Source organism: Rhyacophila brunnea, unplaced genomic scaffold (genome assembly GCF_057557595.1).
Source record: "Rhyacophila brunnea isolate RB1 unplaced genomic scaffold, BYU_Rbru_1.0 scaffold_1, whole genome shotgun sequence".
Classification (NCBI taxonomy): Eukaryota; Metazoa; Arthropoda; class Insecta; order Trichoptera; family Rhyacophilidae; genus Rhyacophila; species Rhyacophila brunnea.
The window spans coordinates 6,191,395-6,215,454 of record NW_028232751.1 but is presented as its reverse complement, the minus strand read 5'-3'; the positions used below and the strand labels follow the sequence as shown (position 1 = coordinate 6,215,454).

Below are 24,060 nucleotides of genomic sequence, written 5' to 3'. Positions count from 1 at the left end.
CGAAATGGTCTATGGTCTCGAACATTTGTAGACGAATGCGTTCGCTCGCCCACAAACCAAACGCATGGCACGCAGCTTCATTTAGCAATGCAACGGGTGGCGTCTAGATGTATCTATAGTCTATGAATATTATGCTCTCTGCGAATATAATAATATTTTATAACAGCTGAGCAAAGGAAAGGGTGAAAAAATGAAATTCAACATTTATCATAAAACATCAATTATTTATTAAAATACTTTAAACTACCTTTCTATTAACAATCATCAATCCAAGAGGTACTTAACTGGGTGGTCGACTTAAACTTAAAAATGTAAGGAGGTGTAACGTGTAATTTCTTTGCTTGGTCTAAATGTATTACAATAAATCATCAATGTTATAAAGGAAAAATCATGAAATTTATGATACAAAAATTAATCAATTTTCTGTGGGTAGGTAGCTACATAGGTAAGTATTGAAAGTAATAAACTTCTGTGACCAATCAAAACGTGGGCGGACATTCTTCTCAGGATGAGCATCATGGTGTAGAGTAGAGAGCCGTTACAAGGCCCAACTCGTCTGGCTCGTAGCAAAGCTATATTGGCTTCCTGGAGTCGATTCGCATACGACACAGCTCGGGCCATGTAAATCAAATCATCCACATTATGGTGAGCGTGGAATTTGTTCAAACAATTCTCATACTGCAAACAAAAAAGCATTGATAAGATTAAGCAAGCGTGTACAGAAATAAACAGAATATTACTTAAAGTATATGCTGTATAAACGTATACTACGTAGTCAACAATTTATTGTTTTTACATTTCATTGCTTGTTTGACCATTAGATGGGTGAGCAGCACATTGCATAGAAAGCCTTGGGGCATAGATAGCAGTGGTGAAGGGTGGAGGTAGGCTGTTAAGAACTGCCATAAATAGTGCACATTAAACTTTGTCAGTCATGCATATTTTTTTCATTGAAATAAGACAACTTACAGATGGTGTTGGGTTAGTTTTTAAAATTCAATTAAACCCTGCGAAAACAAGTCTTTTACAGATTAACATCCACATAGACTTTTTTGGAATACACTTTTTATCCCAAATTGCTCCATGAGATTTAGTCGATCACCCTTGTCATATAGACACATATTTCGGACCATGAATTGGATCTACAATATGGCTGCTGCTCGCTATAAAGACGTGCTTGGTGAATTGTGTGAATCTCTAAACTGTTTTACAAGTTTCACAATGCAGATAATAAACACCTCTTCTCTGAAGTGTATATTGATCTATCTAGTATCAACGATGAAACAAAGACATGACAAAATGACTAAGATGGTTATACATAATTATTATATCTTTAAAAATGAAAGTTTATGTCTTGTATATTAATAAAAAATGGGATGATATAACTGCAAATCAGACTGCTCTAATTAAATCCAAGCTTCGATGTCATCTGGGAATTGATCAGTGACTTTCTTGAGATGTGCACGAGCTACATCTCGTTAAGATTGAAAGGTAGATTTAGCGTATAGTGATCCAAGAATTTTTATTATCTCGTAGTTCTTTGGTTGAGCCTTTATGACATTTTTGAAACATTGGGAGGCCCAGTGAAGGAATAATTGTTGAATACAATAAAACAACTTAATATATTTATACATTGGCTTTGCATGAATTATTTAAATTCGCCCACCATACAGTATTAAGGCCATTGGACCCGTTTTTTCCTGTCTTCTCAGAATCGTGGAAATGGCAAGGACGTTTAACACGAATTGACACATAATAAACACTTTATTTATTTAAAATCTAATAAATAATATTCAAATAACACTTTTTGTGTCATTAAAATTTTCTGATTCGCTTTACTTTTTAAAATAAATGACAAATAGTCGGTCCTGTTTTCGAAATTGGCCAAAACGACTGTCACGCCACAGTGAATTTTTGAACTTAATAATAGTTTTGCAGGTATATATTGTATGAAAGAAATGGGTAAAACAATACATTTCATTGATTAACTCACGTACTTTTTTTAATTTCAGAAAAATAAAGATTTTAAAGCCATTTTAGTTTGAGTATACATCAGCCAATTTTGAATGATTTTTTCTCACAAAATAATATATACTGCACAATAAAAATATTTTTTTATTATAATATAACATTTCCGTAATACTATAAATAATAATTAACAATGAAAAAATAAATAAAACCCTATAAATTCGGTACAATTAGTGACGCTATATTACCAAAACACGTCGTACGTTTTCATGTATTTATCCTATTTTCAGACAATTTAGATATATAATTATTTTGCAAAATTAACAAAAAGAGACCATTTGATCGATTAATCCATATAGTTTTTCTAATTTCTCATTTCTAACCTTAGTAGGCTTCTAAATTTCAACGGGTGAGGACGTCTTTTTTTTCCAAAATTTTATCCGTCGCGAACAGTATTTTAACTCATAGAAAAATGACCTTTACTCGCATTGCAGTAACAATCAAATTGGCAAGACCACATGACGTAGACCAGGTGTTATAATTTGTGTTGACAAATCAAACATCATAAAATACCAGTGAATGTCAAACTGAGAAAAATGTAGTTATATTATATTATTTATTATCTTGTAATACAAATGGTTGCAGCATGTGAGATATTGTAAGATAATTGAATCTTATAACCACGATGGCTACAAAGAAGTCCTAAAGGTATTCGTTCGGTGCAACATTTATAAAAAAAAATATTTTGGACTTGAGCAGTTTAGATAAAATATAGGTGGACTTTAATTATTTTGATAAATACCTACTTGGTTGGGCTTTAAACGATTTGAAAAACTTTGCATGTACTTAATACAGTTTTTATGTACCTGGGTCGCCATGTTTTGTTATTTTCAAAGGGACGTATCCAGGAGTATGTTTATTGGCATTATCAATAGAAACAAAATAATATTATTTTTCAAGGTCTATTTATTATCGATCTTAAGTGGTTTATGTCACAAATAGTAAATTTGTAGAAAATTTAAAGTAAAATACGTTTTCGAATGCTGTCATAGTAATGGCCACTAAAACATGTGTCACAATTTTCCTAATCGTCAAAATAATAATAAAATAAGTGTTTTGGGGCACAAAATCACGTATATGTTTTATGATGTATGTATTTTTCAGATGGTTTGTGGTAAAATCTTTTTTTTTCATACTGCCACAATTCAACTATTCATAATTAATTGTTTGTTAAATTTTTCATTGTGCACTTTGACTTAATAGGTAGGTGATAAAGTTTTTACCTTACTTTATTGTATTAATTTATTGTTAAGTGAGAATTAGCTGCTTTCGTTGTCAGTGTATATTTGAGGAGTGCGCATCCTGACGATGTCGAAAGGCGAAACCAGGATCGCATAAAACGACTCAAATGAAATAGTACAAAACTTTTAGAATTTAATATATTTAATGCCGAGTTGAATTGAATGGAATCACCTTAGGCATTTATTAGTAATTATTTAACTCAAGTAAAACATATATTGAGGTAAGAACCTATTTCATTGTATAATAAAAACAATATTACTCTTCACATCACAAGTGACAAGATTTATATGAATTGTGTATTGCCTGAACTCGTTGATCCTAGACTAATACGGTCGATGGATATAAGAAACCCTCAATATAATAATTATCAAGTTAACAATTAATATCTATCAATATAATAATATCAATTATCAATTAATAGCTATCAATAGAAAAGAAAATAAAATTATAAAAAAAAAACAATTTATAATAGTTATTCTAATACATTGCATACCGTTAAACCAATACACTAATTAAGGAACCAATTATTAATTTTCTATACACTAATGTTCCGAAATCCTCCGCGGCGACCAAAACGTACTGCCGTCAAATACATGCTATTATAATAATTGTTTCTTAAATCATAATTGTTGTGTACTAAATTTAAAAAAAAAAACGTTCCTCGACAAATATTCATTGAATTGCTTTCTTTTATGAGTCATTTTTTTATAATTCAATAAAAACGCAATAATAACAGAAATCTTTCATGCCATCTTGTGAATGTTTTAAACTTATAATTTGTAATGTTAGCTTATGAAAATGAATAAAATTATATTTGTTTACACTTTCGTGTTTTTTAGTATTAGATTTTTTTTTGAAAAATATTTGCACTGAATTTGAACCTAAATATGATAGGTTCAAGAAAAGGTGTCTCTTCACAAATTCAGCATATCAATAATATGAGGTTCTTATTTAGAGGTCTACTATTTTTATTCTTATATTTATTCTACCGACTACAAAAATGTTTATAAAATTTGTTAGGAAAAAAATATTATTAATTCAACACTTTTAAAACCTCTGATTTCGTATCTACTACGCGAGAAGCCGAGCGAAAGTTGGATGGCAAAATTAAAAAGTGGTCACGATCCTCAGCCATGAGTGAACGACCAAGAAGAAGGATGTATGTGGCAGTAAAGAATTATGGACCGAGAAAAATGGAGGAAGCTAAGGGAGGCCTTCATCCAACTGTAGATCGACCCCGGCTGATGATGATGACTTGATAAAAAGCTTAGTGCCCATACGCACTTGCGGCAGGCCGCTTCGCGGCTAGCCGCATATCGTTTTTTGTATGCCGGCTAGCCGCAGCGGCCTGTCAGAAGTGCGTATGGGTGAACAAAACAATTATTGTAAAGCAATTTTCTTAAGTGGTGAATACCAGGTCATATTCTATTATATACAAATTTTGATTCATAGATAGCATAAGGATCTCTTCGAATTTTCGTACTGACATACTAGTACTTTTTAATAGTTTAAATTAAATTATAGATTCTTCAAGATGTTACACAAGATTTAACAATGAAACATTCATCAATCTTCCATACATAACTCGAAACAGGTTCAGAAACAAACCTAATTGATAAAAATGTTAGAACATGACATGGAAATCAACCCTAGATTTATCGCATGCCAGCTGAGTCAGCTTGAGAAGATCCAAGATTTTTCGAATGGGTATTTTACTGAGGCTGTTCCAAGTTAACTATTTTCAATGAAGACTGTTACATTCTTTAATCACGTGTATTATTTAGGAATATCAACTGTTAAGCTGTGGACCCAATAGGTTGAGCAAACGATCAATTATATTTCTTGTAAAAAATATCTGTTATGAGACCTCTTCATGAGGCAGCCGAGATCCACATTGGATTGTAGGGCCAGTAAAAAATATATTTTTAACTGTACGCCTATACAAATATGATATAAAATATACATACATTCTCTGAATCCCCTCGATAAAATGATATACATCTGCTCGAGGCCAAAGTGCGGCAGGACAAATGCAGAAAGTGCAAACTGCGTAGCCTGGTCGCGGTTTCTCGTGAAAGTTAGTAACAGTTCTCCGCACACAACCCCCGATTCTCTGTGTTGTTATTGGACTTGGATTGTAACCCTGAAAACAAATTACAAGACAACTGAATGAACTGAACTGAGAAAAATTTTCACCCTGCTGAATTAAGCGGATAGACAAGGTTCTTGAATTACTATTATGATTACTAGATAGATGGAGCAATGAGATCTTTTTAAAATTTATGTAGAAAGGATTTTATTCTTTTCGTCATAAATTTCATTTCATACTCATGTGATATATGAAATTTATATCATAATATTTACATTAAGTATGTAATTTTATTAATCAGACATAATTATAGGTTCATATAATTTCTTCATGTTTTCTTTACAGACTTAACGGCCCACATGCTCAGCATAGGTAAAAATGGAGCTTTTATGGTATTCTTTTTCTTTTTTCTTTCGACCATGTCCGATCCTAATAGGATCATATGGGCCTCCACAGAGTGGAGGTTTGTATTGACAGATTTTGTTTTTAGGAGAAATGGATGTCAGCCATTTGCTCAACCTATTAGGTATATTCAGAGCATAATCCTGGACATTCCTTAAACGTTTTAGATAATCTATTTATATAATTTTGAAGCCTTATTATCCTTTATATTTATTTTAAACATTTGATGACTGCATAAAGTATTTTTATTACATAAAATAGTATTTTTTTAAACTTTTCGCTCTAATGTTTTAGAATATAGTCATATTTCGGTACATCCATGTGCAGTGGTATTAATATTTTTTAGATTCATTATTTTTTAAACGCATTTACAAAACCATTAGTAAAATTAATGTTAACATTATATAGTGACATATTTATGATAAAAAATTATATTTAATAATCTTTGTGATCCCAAATTTAACAAAAATTAGGCATTTTATTATTAAAAAATTGGCACGATTAACACATTTGAAGATAATTCTAAAGATACTAATTATAAGCTATGTCTTTGACCATTCAAATGTGATAAATATCCCACAAATAATGATAGCTTTATAATATTTATTGACCTAAGAATAAGGTACTATTTTTTGAAATACGCCATATTTATTGGAATTTCCCAGTGGTTAAGCTACAACATACGGCCGTAGCTATAAATTGACAAATGATAAATGAAGTAGGGAGTAAGATCATGGTAATGCCCGTGTTTGAACATGTACCGATTTAAAAAAATATTTTTTTTCGGTTAGGTTAGATTATGGTTATGGCTACGGTCGTATGTTGTGGCTTAGCCACTGGGAAATGCCAATAGAAATGGCGTATTTCAAAATAATACTACCTTATTCTTAGGTCAATAATTATTATAAAGCAAACATTATTCGTAGAATGTTTATCAGTTGTGTGATTCATGCGCACTAGAAATCGTATCTGTGGATGATCAGGGTTAAATTATTGTTACACTATAATGGTTTTTCATTGGAAAAAATATTTTAAATATAAAATATTTTTTTTATGAGAAATGGATGTTTAGCCACTTGCATTACCAATTGGATCCAGAGTCATGAGTCATGACTATTTAGAATTTGAATATAAGATAGATAATGCAAAATTGCACTTGGCACATGGCATTCATCCGTAAATCAACAAAACTTAAAAAAACATGATAATTAATGGATCTTTGATGAAATATGCAAACTCAATTTTGAAAAATTCTAGATATTCATTTTAACTGAATATTTAAAATATTATATTGAACTATTTTAAATGAGAGATGAGTATATTCTCATTTCACAGATTGACGTTTGCTGTGAAAAATATTTAAAACAATGTAAGTATACCAAACCTTGCTTTATCCTGATTATTTAGCTTCATAAAGCAATGGCCCATGCCGAAACGGAGACGGAGAACAGCCAGGCGGTTGGGGTTGGTTCTCAGAGTTTCCCTGTAGAAGCCGAGAGCGCTGCGGTAGTCTTTTTTATTGAAAGCGATGCACACTTTCCAGAACAGCGAGGGGATGTTGTTGGAAGATTGATTCACCACAAAATTGAATTGCGCATCCACCGTCCACCACTTTATCACCCTCCAACAAGCACAAGTATGCTCGGCCCAAAAGATTCTGCAAAAAAAAAAAATACAGATGTACAGCATTTTCGCCGGTAAAGTAAATTCGGCTGTTGTATAATGAAAAATCAATTGTTTTCATTTTGTTTTTCCAAGTCATGTTGTGAATGGATTGAACTTGTAAATTGTAAAGTTCACTTCATATTATTATATATAAAGAAATTTGAACAAAATTTGACTAGGTTGAATAAAATAGGTAATGAAAGTGGGTAGGTATCGTCTTACATGATCATACATGATGATTTTGTCGGCAGTGGTGTATAGGTTTGCGGCTTTGGTGAACAGATCCCGTTTCATGTTTATATTCTTTTCATGGTTAGCTTCCTGCACGCAGTATGTGGCGAGCATGTCCAGGCACCGCATCTGATCTTTCTCCGAGTTAGAATAATCGATGTTGGCCGCGGTGCGACCCGCATCCAAGATTTTAATGAAGTCATCAGTTCTTTTTGTTTACGTACGGCACCTGTATAGAATACAAACATTTATATGAGAATACGCAATTTGAAAAATTGAAAGGACCCTCGCAAACGATGCTAATAGAAATCAAGATCCGACAGGTCCCATCCATTCATTCAAATATCATTCTCTCTGGACATAAAAATGTGGATAAATGTGGTTGAAAAATTAACCCTGCCTACATCGCAATAAGGGTTATTGTTGTACATTTCTTTCCGAAACGCTAATATATATATTATATTATATTGTAGCAAGTAGTTAAATATTAACTTTACCCACATTGCAAAAAAAGGATTATTCGAGATTTTTGAAAGATGTCTTTGACCTATTCTGCAAAACTTGCCCACTTTAATATTGTGATTTTGTATGAAACGGTGTATTATCATGGTACTTATATCAATGTATACAAACGAGTAAGTTTTAATACCGGCTCGGTTATTGTAACTTGGTTTCTATGGGGCACTATTTCTTTCAAAAAGTTTGAAACGCCATATGATTAGCAAGGTCTTTTTTCATTGAGGCATGACCATAATAGATTAAATTGGATTAGAAATCATGCATTCTTGCACGCCAATCGAGATATCGGGAAGATTCTACAGGTGTCACTCTTAGCACAGCTATGAAAAACGCCCAATGTTCGGTACACCATGGTATACGCTCGACTATGTGTGTCGAGACGTGGTGGTTGGCGATGGAGAAAAGCAAACACCAGAGAGTAATCATTACCCATAAAAATTGATTAAAAAAGTATTCATTTAGTTATTTAGTAAAATATTAATATACCTACTCAAAAGGGTTCGCCATCCAGATTATAATTGTTAGTTTTTTTTTCTACAATAGACTGTTTTCTACAGTAGACTGACATTCTAACTTCATTACATTCCATGCGTAAAATCTTATAAGTACTTACTACTTACACCAACATTGACATTGACCCAGATGATAAGTGGGATCTCTCTAGGCGAAGAATACTGAGTATTTTTTTTCATCTCATGCGGTAGGTAATAATTGTTCAGGATCCAACTTCGATCACCTAAAAACAATTTAGATTAGGCAAACGACATTGGTTACGTCACATGTCATAAAATGAAGTAAAATCACATCACAAAACTTTAGCTAGTTCAATGTAATAATTATAACGAAACTATACATTCAAAACACTACATTATTATAAAATAAGTGATGGTTTATCTTTACACTATTATCAAAAATCAAAATGTTTCGAAGTCGCATGACCAGGCACCTGCTGTAGGTACGAGGAACTAAAGAATGACGTCATTACATTTTAAGCTACTAGAGTAAAAAATAATTGCGCTGTACTTACCCGTGTTATGGGAATTCACCGTCTTCGAGCTGCATTAGAAAACTTGGGATGCCCCGTAAGGAATTATTGCTTTGCCGTAATCTATTTTCACATTGCTGCAAAATTCATAATATATTATATTTTCATATAACGAATAATCGTCAACTTAACCCTTTGTCTATTGTACGGTATAACGATACGCTACGGCCTACGCCAATCGATGTATGAAGCTTCTCTAAGTAACATAGAAAAATAATGAATCATTTCAGCGTATAGGCATGTGGGGCTTATAAAATTTATATCAGAAATACGACTTGGAAGTTAAAGGCTTAAAATAGTATACGATCACTTCGTTATAGTTTTTTAGATCTGCTAACACATAAACAGTAAAAAATAATGATTCATATTATAACACAGCATAATAATTATTAATTACCTATTAATGATTTGCTGTATTTTTTGCCTAACAACGATATTATGGGTCAATGAGAAATGGGACCAGTCTCAGGAAATAAAAACTACAATTGAGATCGCAAGGAGCGCCTTTCTCAAAATGAGACGCCTCCTTAGCAATCGAGATCTTAACCTAGGTCTGAGACTGCGTATGGTACGTTGTTATGTGCTCTCAATTCTTTTCTATGGCATGGAAGTATGGACGCTAAACCAAGAGATGTCACGGAGACTTAAAGCTTTCGAGATGTGGCTGTATAGACGCATCCTCAAAATTCCTTGGACTGACCGGGTGACAAATGTTGAAGTTCTCAATCGAAAGGGGAAGGACCGAGAAATTCTACGTAGTATCAAAACCAGGAAACTACAATACCTCGACCACATTATGAGAGGACACATATACAGCATTCACCAACTTGTCATTCAAGGAAAGATCAATGGGAAGCGTAGCAGAGGACGGCGCCGCATTTCGTGGCTTAATAACCTCCGTGATTGGTACGAGTGCAGCTCCACCGAACTGTTCCGGGTAGCATACGACAAAGATAAGATCGCCTTGATGGTGGTCGACCTCCGCTAGGGGATGGCACAATAAGAAGAAGATAGGTACCTATCTCTATAAGGTTTATAGATTTTTAATAACACAGGTTTTCAATACGCCGTAAAAAATCAAATTATATGTGGGTACTTATAATATAAGTATTATTATAATTTAGGTAACTATTCTATTCATACATATACTGCATTCCTAATTGCTGAAAAGCCTCAATTAAAATAAAGACTCAACTCGGTGTTGTCGGCAAGTTAGGTACCTAGGTACCTATATCTCGCCTTAATGCCCTTAATCAATCTAATATTACGTTCAAAGCTGACTGGAAGAACGAAATAATGAGTTTAATAATTCTGTGAAGATAAAAAAACAGGAAGATCGCCTCTCTTCTAATTATAGCAAGGAATCAATCATTTTGAGGCTGCTGTTGAGAGATGTCCCAAGACTACAAAATGTTATAAAGGTTTTCGCAACGCCATTTTTTCATTGTACCTAGTCACCCAAGCATTTTGAACCTATAAGATACCTAGACGAAATAATATAGCTTGCCAGCGATTATTATTAACCAATGCCCATACAGGTCACATTAAGTGAAAAAAATGTATGATAGGTAGGTACCTACCTACCATTTATTAGTAATCGAGTGGCAATAGTCGTGCATGATTATAATTTTTGAGGTTTTTACGCCGAATATGTATAATATGTAGGTACATATCTATTTCTATGTATTTAATTAATACATAGATATGGTGCTTTTATTTATGAATTGGTCATAGCATAGTAGTTGGCCGTTTCAACTTTTGGTTGATAAAATAAGGTGTCAGTCATTATTTTATTACGTCGTCTGTTGATATGTATAGCTTGGTCTCCATTTTCATACAGAAAAACTTGAACCAAAATTATTCCCTGTGATTTTTTAAAAAAAGTTATTGGTGAAGACAAATACAAACACTTCAAAATGATAAACACCAGAAAGGCTGTGAAGACACCCCAAAAAATTATAACTTGTTTCAATATTGTGGAGTTATTTTAAAACATCAGAAAATGAAAAGACCAGAGCAGCATTAAATTTCACTGCCATAAGGTAACAGCTTCTACTATGCAAATATACAATAATATTGATGTACCTACTACCTATGTAGGTATTCAACAGTTTTAAGAACACTAAATGATATAGAACCACAGTCTAATCACGAACCGACAATCATTTACATAATATTATTATCTCGGCAAGATGACATTGAACCATCCACATCTGTTTATTTGATCCACTGTGGTGCAGTTGAAAACTATGTATTCCGTTTAAAAAACCTACTAGAAAATTGAAGAAAAAAATTAAAAACTTTTTTTGCAATAGTGAAACAACAGTTGTTATTAAAATAGGTACGAGTAGGTAGGTACATAATTCGGAAAATATTATTCTTTGCAGATGATACATACTAGGAATTATCGATATTAATGGTATTATAATAATTATATAGTAACTATAGCAATTATTATATTTAACACAAAAAATATTACTCCAGTATTGGAAGATAATGACTTGTTTTTGTGTCTGCACTATGTGGTGCCAGATAATATCTCAGATGGTATTTCAGATAAATCCGGCATTCATAAGAGAAACAAGGACGATTCTGAAAGATGGATACAGAGAAGTACTAAAACCTGGTTTTTTCAATTATTTTTTTAATGGTTTTTTCATATTATTTTATGTTTGTTTTTGCAAAATCACTTATTTTCCACCAATTTTCTTAGAATTGGGCTCTTATCTTCAAAATTCTAGAAGCTCGTATATTTGTGTATTCCTTCGCTGCAAGGTTCTTTTGTGATTTCACATTATTTTTCGGGTTCTGTAGACCTACTAAATTTAGGTCCCGGACCTGTAGCCCTTTTGGAAATTCAGCCCTGCTTGTAAGGGTAAATAATTACAAATTTGGAGCACATCTGAAAACCGAACAGCTTATATTATATTGTAGACCTTGTAGGACTAATCGTTAATAAATAACCTAACATATTCTCACGAATCCGTTCTTACAACTTTAAGAACTATATACCTACATGCAATATTATCTCAATAACACGAAACGGAACGCAATTTTCAAAGAATCCACGAGCCGGAACGGTATCTTTTAGAATTTCACGAACAGGAACGGCGCTCCGGTGCGTTCCGGTCTATTTCGAGCCCTGGCTTGGTTGTATATTTAATGATGCCAATGTTTAATTTAGACCAGTGGTCCTCAGAAAGTTTTCTTGTGGTCCGCAATTTTTGGGCGTCCAAATGCTAATGCTAAAATTTTAATAAAACCTGTGCAACTGTAAGTATTTGAGCATTGTGTTTTTGTCCTTAAATATATTAATGGTTTTACGTGACGAAATTAACTGCTATCATACGTTATTATATAATATGTTTTCCTTATACGTTAGCGGTGCGTAAAACGTTTCTAATAATTTCAGTAATCCACAGCTGTAAAAAGGTTTAGAAACACTGATTTCGACCATTTAAGGGACAAATAAACATTTTAAACATAGTATAGAAGTCTGTCAGAAATTTGAATACCTGAATTGAAAACTATTTCAGTCAAACAAATAATTTAGATGGACTAAAATACCTTGTTCAGCAAGAAAAGAAAAAATACCTACGCCAGAAGGGAAAAGGAATCTGACAAAATTACTGAAAAATATGTGTTTACAATAGACAATGCGTTTTGATATATCCAAAATCTAATGTGTCCAGCGCATAATTTAAAACAAAACTTGCCATTCATAATTTTACTCTCTGCAACCAAAAACGATTGATGGTCTTTGCAATGTTTTGATTGAAGTCGAAAGTGGGCTTACTGCAAATTAGCTTTCCAGTGTAATAATATGTCAATAATTTACTCTTCCTCTTCTGCCTCTTTCTACGACGACGACGACGACGACTATAAAACCACTATTCTGTATAGTGATGGAGCAGGGAAAAAAACCAGGAAAAAATTTAGTACTCACCAATGCTTTATTAAATTAATATTGCAATGCCACGTAATATCACCAATGTACATTAAAAAAAGGAGAAGGACCACACTCAAATTGAGGTTGAACGATTCGCTCTGTAATTGAAATGAGGTTGAGAAATAAAAAAAAAGTGTTCATGCTGATTATATAACTGCGTTTAAAGAAGCCTGGAAAAACCTAAGCCATACCATGTCACAATCTCCGCCTATAGTAATAGGGAACGACTCTACCTACGCTATGACCGGTCCCAAGCCCGGATAAAGGATGAGGGTTCGTCGTAGGGTTAATCACCCAACACGGTAAAAAAAACCCTGATTACGAACCCCGGACTCCCCATAAACCAACGACCCAAGCAAAGAATTAAGGACAAACGATTATATATACAATGTGGCACATGGAACGTACGCACTATGTTGCAGCCGGGCAAGATGGAGGAGGTTGCAATTGAATTGCATAAGTATAAAATGAGCGTGACTGTATTGCAGGGAATAAGATGGGAGGGCGCAGGTTTCATAAACAAGAGAAACTACACTTTGTATTACAGTGGATCTGCAGGTACGCAGGGTCGCTATGGAACTGGGTTCTTAATCAGCTCTGATATCCGCAGGGCAGTACTAGGATTTGAGCCAATTAGTGAGAGATTATGTAAACTTAAACTGAAAGGTACACTTTTCAATATTACGTTCATCAACGTTTATGCCCCAACTGATGATGCGACCGAGGAAATTAAGGATAGATTCTATGAAGATCTGCAGAGAGCCTGCGAAAAAGTCTTCCCACATGATGCTCTAATTATCTTGGGAGACTTCAATGCAAAAGTTGGAAAAGATGAAGCATTTAAATAAGTAGCTGGGTAGCACAGTTTGCATCAAACGACAATCGATAATGGTGAACGTCTATGCTTTTTAGCGGCTGCAAATAATTTATTAATTAGTAGTACATGGTATAAACATAAAAATATCCACAAAGGAACCTGGAAAATACCTGGAAGTAATACATGCAACCAAATAGAATGATCACATTCTTATATCAAAAAGAAGAGCGACAACAGTGGAGGATGTGCGCGTCTGCAGAGAAGTCAATTGCGATTCTGATCACTTCCTGGTGAGAGCAAAATTAAAACAAAAAATCTCCTTAATACTGAAAAAAGAAGGCCAGAGAAGAACTAAATGGAGAGCTGAAAAAATGAGGGATGAAGAAATTTTGGATAAATACCAGGAATCTATAGAAACAAACTTAAAAATGACTTTAATAACCGATGATGTGAATGTGGACTGGGAAAATACAAAAAACTGTGTTATCACGAGTGCCACAGAAATTCTGAGGGAAAACAAAGCAAAAATAGATGCAGTATGGTTTGATGATGATTGCAGGCAAGCACTGTTTGAAAAAAAATGAAGCAAGGAAGAAATGCCTACAAAGGGAAACTAGCCAAAATTACGAAACTTATAAAGAAAACAGAAAAACTGCAACAAAGCTCTGCCGAGAGAAAAAGCGATTGATGCTCATGAGAATACTTCAAGACATGGAATGTCAAAGAAGAAACAATGATCTCAGAAAATTTTACAAGACTAAATCCTATCAACCCTGATTAAACTCCTGTAAGGATAGTGAAGGACAAATGCTGATCAAAAAGAAGGACATTATGGAAAGATGGAAAGGCTATTTCACAACACTTTTAAATCAGGCTTATAATAATGGTCATGAGGAAACGGAAGAAGTATTGTACCACACTGCTGAGGAATTTATTGATGAGCCTACTCTGCCTGAAGTAAGAAGAGCATTAAGAACGCTGAAAAACAATAAAGCACCTGGAACCGACAGGATAACAGCCGAGCTGATAAAGACTGGTGGCCCTACACTGGAAGCAAATATCCACAAGATAATTCTCAATATTTGGGAAAAAGAAATTCTACCTGAGGAATGGAAGATGGGTATAATAATCGTGCCTATTCTGAAAAAGGGAGACAAAACAATCTGCGATAACTACAGAGGGATCACAATTCTAAACACAGCTTATAAAGTTTTCTCATCTGTACTGTATAGCAGGTTAATGATCTATGGTGAGGAAATCCTGGGAGAATACCAATGCGGCTTCCGACCAAATAGATCCACCATAGATCACATCCATCTCATGAGGCAAACTATGGAGAAAGCGCACGAATACAACCTGACACTCCACCACCTGCTTATTGATTTTAAACAAGCTTTCGCCAGTGTGAATAGGGATAAGATGCTGCAAAGCCTAAAAATACTGGGAATTCCCTTAAAACTAGTAAGGCTTATAAAGACCACACTGACGGATACTAATTACAAGCAGATCCAAACAGAGGATGATCGACCATGGTGGCACTATGAAAATAAAAGCAGAAAACGCTGGGCTGGAAATAAGCCAGTCAAAAACTAAGTATATGGTCAGCACACGCGATCAGGTACCGCTGCAGAATATAGTCATAGGACAGCATGCATATGAAGGGGTGGACAAGTTCACGTATCTCGGATCCAGCCTAAATACCCAAAATAAGACAGCAGAGGAGATAAAAATCCGCCTTATCTCCGGGAATAAATGCTGGCATGCCTGCAAGCGACTGGTGGGGTCGAAAATTCTAGGCCGAAGAAGTAAACTTCTAATTTATAAAACGATTATAAGGCCAGTGGTCACTTATGGCTGTGAGACTTGGTGCTTGACTCAAAACGAAGAAAACAAATTAGCTGTCTTCGAGCGAAATACTCCGCAAAATCTTTGGACCCACGTTGGAAAATGGGAACTACAGAATTAAAATGAACCACGAGTTGGAAGAGCTGATTGAACAGCAAACAATCATAAGACACTGTAAGTTCCAAAGACTACGATGGGCGGGGCATGTGGAGAGAATGCCTGAAGTTAGAGCGCCAAGGATCATGACGAAGTGGCTACCCCAATGGAAGAGACCCAGAGGCCGTCCAAGAAAGAGATGCGCTGACGCCGTAGAAATTGACTGGCTTCATATAGGAAGATCCGGTAACTGGAGAAGTGTGGCGAGAGACCGGAGTGAGTGGAGAGCGGTTGTGGAGGAGGCCAAATCCCACCCCGGGATGTAGCACCGTGGAAGAAGAAGAAGATACCATGTTACATATTTATGCCATCATTTTAATAAAAAAAATATTGGTGTTAGATTTTACAAATCCATAGGTACGACCAGGAGGAAAACTAATGACTTATATTCGAGCACTGCAATATAATGGATCTAATAAATGGAAATATTAATTTAAACTGCGTTTTGGTGAAGAATAGCAAGAGCTCCCTCCAATCTCTTTGTCCCTGTACGAATAAATTAAAGTACTATTATGCAACCAAAATTCTTTGCAGCCTTCCTCAACTATATCAAGAAAGGCATGAAATAAAATAACTAAGAATACCTTCAGTTCTTGAAAACAAGTATGGTGGCTGATTATCACTAATTTTATAATAATCTGTCATTTGAAAGCTAACTAAAAAATTAAAATGAATTAAATATTATTTTGTTCATTTATGTGATGCTTATTACCCCTATTTATGCGATTTTATTGAATTTTCCAACATAATGTAGACAAGCAATAGATACTGTAAAACTTGGTGCTGTTTATTTTAATTCAAAGATTGTAACTCCCAGCTCAAATCTCAAAAAAACAAAAGCAAACCATGTAACTCCTCTATATTCTATGTTAATAAATATTTTGTAAAAATGACCAGATTTACTCATTTATAACATTAAAATACTAAAAGTGTTCAAATTTCCTAAACCAGTCCGTTTTATTTTAAAACAGTTTTTTCTTCCTTCTGTGAAGTTGGTTAATACGGAGTCACAAGTTCCGCGCATTTAGTTGACGAAATGTCATTCCAATATTATCTTTTGAAGAAAATATCGTTGCATAAAAATACATTGCATTTTTCAAAAATATGCATACCAACGTAATTATTGTATTATAACTTATTTATTTCTTATTACGGATCATAAGTTAAAAACAAAAGGTACCTAAGTATACTTATTATTTACTGCGTTTTTGCTTATGAAATTAACAAAATCATAAATAAAAAGACAAATTTTAAGTTTATTAATGATTTTTTTAAAGATTTGACACTTTTGTGTATACAAAATATTAAGTTTTAAGTAATCTATTATAGACCGAAATATTTAGAGAGCATACACCGTTTTGGCTATTTTGCGAGACTCTGTTGACTGGATCTTCCAAACGGATGCGGTTGTTTTTGTTCGGGATATTTTGACGGGGTACTTAGTGAAAATGGAAAAATGGGAATTTTTCGCGTAATTTACATGGAAAAACAATACAAAATACATGAAAAATCATGTAATTAAATTACTCAAAGGTGTGCATTTAAAAAGTGTGGAAAAAAAATGTTTGATGTTAAAACTTGACAGCCATTCAAAATCAAATTTATAGCTTAATGTAAAAGATAAAAAATTGAAAAATCATGTTAAAAGTTTTAAAAAATATATGTAATCGTATGCACTTAACAAAACAATTTTAAGGTAAATTTAATGGTTCAAGTATCAAGTCACTAAATTTAAAAAAATAATATCTCTCAAGATATAATCTCGAAATCAAAAAAAGCACGTGCACAAACGTAAGCCAATAATAGACAAATTGATGACCTAATAAAAAGTTAAAAAAGTTTGTTGGGTGGTTCGACTTAACGTTCATCAAATATTTCATATCAAATATCTCACGCACTATATGAGAAAAAAATTAAAAAAAGTATGCAGAATTGCGCATTATCTATGCGACAAGTTATTTCATTAAAAAAAATATTTTTAAACCCACGCATTCAGGTTTTGCATACAAACTTAAAAATCAAATAGCGCGCTGAATACAGATGAAAAGGCAAAAAAGAATCGTGCACTAACGTTCACTACCAAGGCACTAGTGTTTACAATTTAAATTTTGAAAAAAATCCAAGTTTAGTGACACAAGTATCCAGCATTTAGCTGGGTCACCCAAATTGAAATCTGAATAACCCCCTTAATGTGCGTGCACAAACGAAAGAAACGCGTGCACAAACGTGCACTAACGATGCACAAACGAATGCACACAAAAAAAGTTGAAATTTCAACATTGGGTGACCCAACGTTTAGCTGGAACACCCAATTTGAAATTGGAATTTTTCGGTTATTATAGGTGCACAAACGATAAAAAATCGTGCACAAACGTGCACTAACGATGCACAAACAAACGCACCCAAAAAAATTTGGAGTTTTAACATTGGGTGATCCAGGTAAATGGACCTTAATCTGCTGAATTTTGAAAGTTTTAGTTGGCAGCACTGACAGCGGATGTCGGTCACCGAACTGCCGGATGCATTGAAGTTAGACAAACGAATGACAGCAGCGACGACGGTTGACGCGTTTGTCTGGCGTGTGTTTTAACAGTATTCCTGTGAAACTAAACTCGCGTGAATAACTGAAATAGCCGTATTCCGATAAAATCATGCCGCGATGACCGCCGCGTCGTATTTTGCAGTACAGCAGATAGCTGCGGGCGTTCTCAATTCTTTGGAGAAGAAATCGTTCCACAATTCCAAATGTAAGATGCCACCATTTTAAATACATTGCATTATTTGTCCATTTGAAATTTTAGTCCTGTTAACGAAGATATTGAGGTTAGTTAGGTATAACGGTTTCTTTTTTCGATGATTTTATTGTTATGTCTTTTCACGGCTTTGTTATTATTCTTTCGGTGTTCTCAATTTGACAAATGAATAACGTTTTTTGATGACGAACCGCCATTTTTGTCTAAAGGACGGTAGAATAACGTAGAAAGGATTCCTGCCATTTTTGTCTACCACAAGTCTGTAGGGTGTATAATATGTACCTACGTATTGTATATTTGGGTATTAAGAGAGAAAGTGGGATCCCGTTGCATAAGTAATATAATATGGTATTCGATAGTGAATTAATTGCATCAGCTAATGGAGAAAAACAGAATTGCGTCGAAATAGTGTATCGGCAAAAAGCTTTAAAATTTATAGTAGGTACCTACCGTAAAACGGGAACAGTTAGTACAATAAGAAATAGAACAATAGGTAAAAAGATTCATAGTGTGTAATTGCCAAAATGCTATCGTTTGCATTCTAATGTACTTATATGTTATTTGATAGATAATTTATTTTTCTGCCTTTTGGAAACTCCGATAGGATAGGCAATTTGACCGTTTGTTTTTCTTCAGACGTGGAAAAGTTTGTTGCGATTCGCATGTTTTGCAAGTTTGAAATACTTTGTCAAAATGTCAACAGTTTAAAGTCAACACAATTAAATAGGTAAGTACATATTTTTTTTCCAGCTAATCCACAGATTAAGGAAATAATACAGTTTCTGTTTTCTAAATAAATATTTCTTTATTTATTCATGTGTTTTAATAAATTTTGCGGTTTTTGACATGACCCGTTTCTCTGGTGAATGGGAAAAGACCATAATTTTGGAAAAATATCGATGGCGAGTTAATATTGAGTGTTTCCATTCACCAAACCATACTGCTGAATCACAGACACAAGTTTTGGCAAGAGAATTTAGCTTTTCAGTCATACAGCTTAGTGTTTAAATTGAATTTGAAATCTGAAAACATTCCTATTCACCCCGTTTTACGGTACTTACTCCATATTATCTTTATGTGATGTGGACTATTGAGACAAATCATCTACCTAACAACCTGCTGTACCTAACTTTTGGCTTGGTTTTTGGTCTCAAAACACCTAATGCCCTTTCTACGTTCAAGCATTTTTTCTATCGCAAGATGAATGCATCACATTGCTTGCGTAGCCTGCGCATTGCCTGTCTCTAACCATTTTCAAAATGGGTGTTTTTCGTGATGAAGATGCTAGGTGACATAACTCTCATCATCAATGCACACCTTTTCAACATAGTGTCATTGTTTATTAACCTAATGATTTCTCGAAAAATGTTTAATCTCATACTATACTATATTACTTACCATGTTATTTTTCATAATGCTAGATATTATGTTTTTAATAAAATCAGCAATATAAAAATATGAATATGCCTCCCGTAAAAAATCGTTTGATGAAAAAGTTATTTGACGTACTTACAAGATTTACACGTGCATGGATTTACTGCTGACAGTACGTATAATCGTGCAAGTTGCAAGATTGCTTGCATGGATCAAAAAAAGTTCAGCTTCTGAATATTCATTCACGTGACTGTTGGAACTTACATGACGTGCGCAGTAGAAGAATAGTGGCGAACCTGCCGGAAAAAAACGAACTGCACCGCGCAGAGCATTTTTGACATTTACAAATTTTCACAACCAGTCAAATAGAATCATACTTGAGAGACTGTCACAACATTTGCCTGTTGTTATAGCCCTGCGGCTTTGAGCTCATTTTTGTATACTTATCAAGTATTAATAAGCATGCATAATGAATGGCTGGAAATGCATTTGATACAGATTTATTTTATTTACCATTGTTCTTATCAATCTAATTGAGTGGAATACAATGTATCTTTATTGCTCATTGTTTCAAACTTCCTTCTACAGGATATTGTAGTCTCAGAATACCATAATGTTTGTTTTCTATATTGCTAAGTACACACATACATTCTTGCTCGACGGTTTTGTTTGATCGAACATGTTGACTTGGAAGCATGCTCGTCGTTGCGTTCACACGATCGAGCAGCTCGACACAAGACGCTCAGCCAAAGCGTCTTGAGCCATGGAATTTCTATCGAACATCGAGCATGACTTACAGCCCTTGAATCTTTTCCGCATCGAGCCGTTTGCTCGATATCAAACAAAAAAGTATTGAGTGAGATGGTACATACGTTGTGACATGTTCGAATGAGCGTAAAGCCATCAAGCAAGGATGTGCGTGTGTATTTAGCTTATACTTAATCAAAATAGCTTTTTAATTCAGTTTTGACTCAACCTTAAGGGGGAGACGCATGCCAGCAGAGAACCTAGCGGAAATATACGAAGCTTGCAATTTGAGTTTTTTTTTGATAATTTACAATTTCAACTGTATTAATTAATAAACATGTATCCGAAAACATTAAAAAGATTTTTTATTTTTTTTAACTTAAAGATAAACTTACAATTGTAAAAAAATGTAATAAAATGTGAATTGGTTGCAGGGTCAAATCGTTTTATTGCATTATATTTTATGGTCATAATTATCATTAAAATTTAGTTTATTAAGTTTTAGATTTTCTGTCGTTTAGATTTTTGACTAATTCATCGTTTTAATGTTTTTTATATTTATTTTTAAAAACATCGATTTTTATAAAAATATAAATGTGTATAACTTGAAATCCTTTTTATTTATATCAACTCGAGCTTCAATATTGTGACCATGCCTAAAATAAAATTCGATATAAATAAAAAGGATTTCAAGTTATACACATTTATATTTTTATAAAAATCGATGTTTTTTTAAATATATATAAAAAAATATTAAAACGATGAATTAGCCAAAAATCTAAACGACAAAAAATCTAAAACTTAATAAACTAAATTTTAATAAGAAATATGGCATAAAATATAATATCATAAGATTTGACCCACGAATTCACATTTTATAACATCTTTTTACAATTGCCAGTTTATCTTTAAATTAAAAAAAAAAAAATTTTTTTTTAGTGTTTTCAGATACATATTTATTAATTACTACAGTTGAAATTGTAAATTATCAAAAAAAAATCTCAAATTGCAAGCTTCGTATTTTTCCGTTAGGTGCCTCTTTTCGCCTCTGATAGTATAAGCATCCCCCTTAAAGAAGAAGCATCGACTGGATTCAATCACTATGAAATTAGACTGTTAAGGCCGTACATCAGTTGAGGCACGGTCTAAAAAGATCGTTGCTAGGCGATGCGCGGATTGCGGGTCGCGGGTGCAAATGACGCCTGTCAAACGAAATATTATTTGTCATATAAATCCAACATACGTCCATTTTATGTTCTGTTTATTGTTCTATTAGTAACAATAATAATATATTCATTGACATGTTTTCTTTTTAAAGTAAATGGGTAACGTTTTTAGTCATCTTTACACGATTTAGGAATTAATTGGCCCATCGCCATCACGAAGCAAAGTGACGTGTTTCTAGCTCGACGTTCTCTCACTGAATGCGAGCGAGTCCAAAATTTCGTCGCGCCTACAGTTGAAAATTATTTGCCGTTTCACTGATGCGTCACCTTAACAAGTTATTGTCTAAAACGTAATCTTTTATATATATATATATATACTAGCTGACCCGGCGAACTTCGTACCGCCTCTGAATCAAGAAATCTTGTGTTAACTTATTAGCTGAATTTAATTCAGTTTTTATAAATACTCAAAATTAATTAAGTTCAATAAATGTGCAAAAATCAAATCAAAATGAAAAGTATTTTAATTACATTGAAATGAATGTAATTCACGTGGCAGCGAGGCATTCGCTTTATTGAAGCGAATAGATATGATTCGCGTAGCATTGTTGCACTACTTTCTGTTAAACTATTTAGTGGATGGGTTGCACTCGGGTCAATTCCCTTCATTGAAGTAACTTGTGCTATACAACATTTTTCATTTTGTTGTCAAGTGCGAGAACGAACAAAGTGGATGGTTTGCCGACACGTGGTCATGCTACGTACAATTGACCGTGAGAGAAACATTCATTTTCTAGATTCAGGCCACAAACACTCAAAGATTGGCCTTGTGATTCGTTGATCGTGATTAGCAATGATGTTCGGGAACATTTTGTTGATGAGGTGGTCCTTCGTTGAGACGAAATTGCAAAAATTCAGTGGACACGAAATCAATCCATTCGATTCATCGACAGGAACACGGCCGTTACCGATAGTCAGCAATTGCTTGGAGAAATCTTCGGCAGATGGATCGTTTAGCAATGCAACGCATGTTTGTCGTCAGCTGAAGTTTCTTCACATAGCGCCACAGAGTCGATGATTTGAGGCAACGGTTTATTTCATCGGCAGCGGTTGATCTTGGAATGACTGGTAGCGTTTGGCGGAAATCGCCAGATAGTAGAATCATTGTGCCTCCAAAACATCTTGATCGCAGATCTTTCATAGTTCGATTGAGTGCTTCCAATGCGCGTTTGTGCGCCATTGTGCATTCATGCCAGGTGATTATTTTACTTGCTTCCAAACCTTTGGCCATTGCTGAGTGTTTCGCAATGTTGCATGTCGGTTTTTGAGTCGTTTGAAAGTTTAACGGCAATTTCAACGCTGAATGAGCCGTTAAGCATCCTTCTAGCTACATGGCCGCTATCCCGGAAGAAGTAACTGCTACATCAATTTCGGATCTCGCATGAACAGTGGCGAAATCATGAACATGAGGAATATCTTCCCAGTTCTACCGGGCGCATCGAGGAAAAATAAGCCAGCATTTTCATCATCAATTGCCTCCATTAACGTATCGTACACTTAACCCTCTGTTGGGGGTTCAACAGTGGTACATTCGTTCGAACTGATTGGTTCAATGCATCTCAATCATATTCACGTTCACGTTCCAATTCTAGATTGAAAGAGTCGTTTATTCACGATGTGGCGTTGGCATTCCTAACTTGACTAAGAAACTGCCGCACATGAGGTAATACATGTCTTCGATCAAAAGCAAAGCCTGGCTATGTATCTACTCATTCACCCCGAGATCGGGATTCCCTGAACTGACACGAATTCAATGTAAAATCTCTTCTGACATGTCATCCTTGTACTTGTTTCACAGTTCAGGTGGATTCGATGGAAAGCATGTCGAAATAATGATAGCAAATAATGTGCGTGTCTGACTTGGAGATGCAGAAACAATACCTAATTACTTCAGCGATTGTCATGTCCCAATGAGTATCGTTTTCAAGTAAATTAAGCCGTTGACATGCAGGACGAAATATTGGGCACACTA

General features: G+C 34.2%; 1 protein-coding gene across 1 annotated transcript; it reads right to left on the bottom strand.

Moving 5' to 3' along the window:
* Positions 1 to 206: 206 nt before the first annotated feature.
* LOC147079415 (RNA polymerase-associated protein CTR9 homolog) lies at positions 207 to 7,828 on the bottom strand. Its single transcript, XM_085940856.1, has 4 exons — positions 7,649 to 7,828; positions 7,146 to 7,418; positions 5,238 to 5,413; positions 207 to 678 (listed from the first exon to the last, which is right to left on the bottom strand). Exons 1-3 carry the CDS (start codon positions 7,654 to 7,656, stop codon positions 5,392 to 5,394), a joined length of 303 nt encoding a protein of 100 aa, XP_085796982.1. The 5' UTR covers positions 7,657 to 7,828; the 3' UTR covers positions 207 to 678; positions 5,238 to 5,391.
* Between the last annotated feature and the right edge of the window lie 16,232 nt (positions 7,829 to 24,060).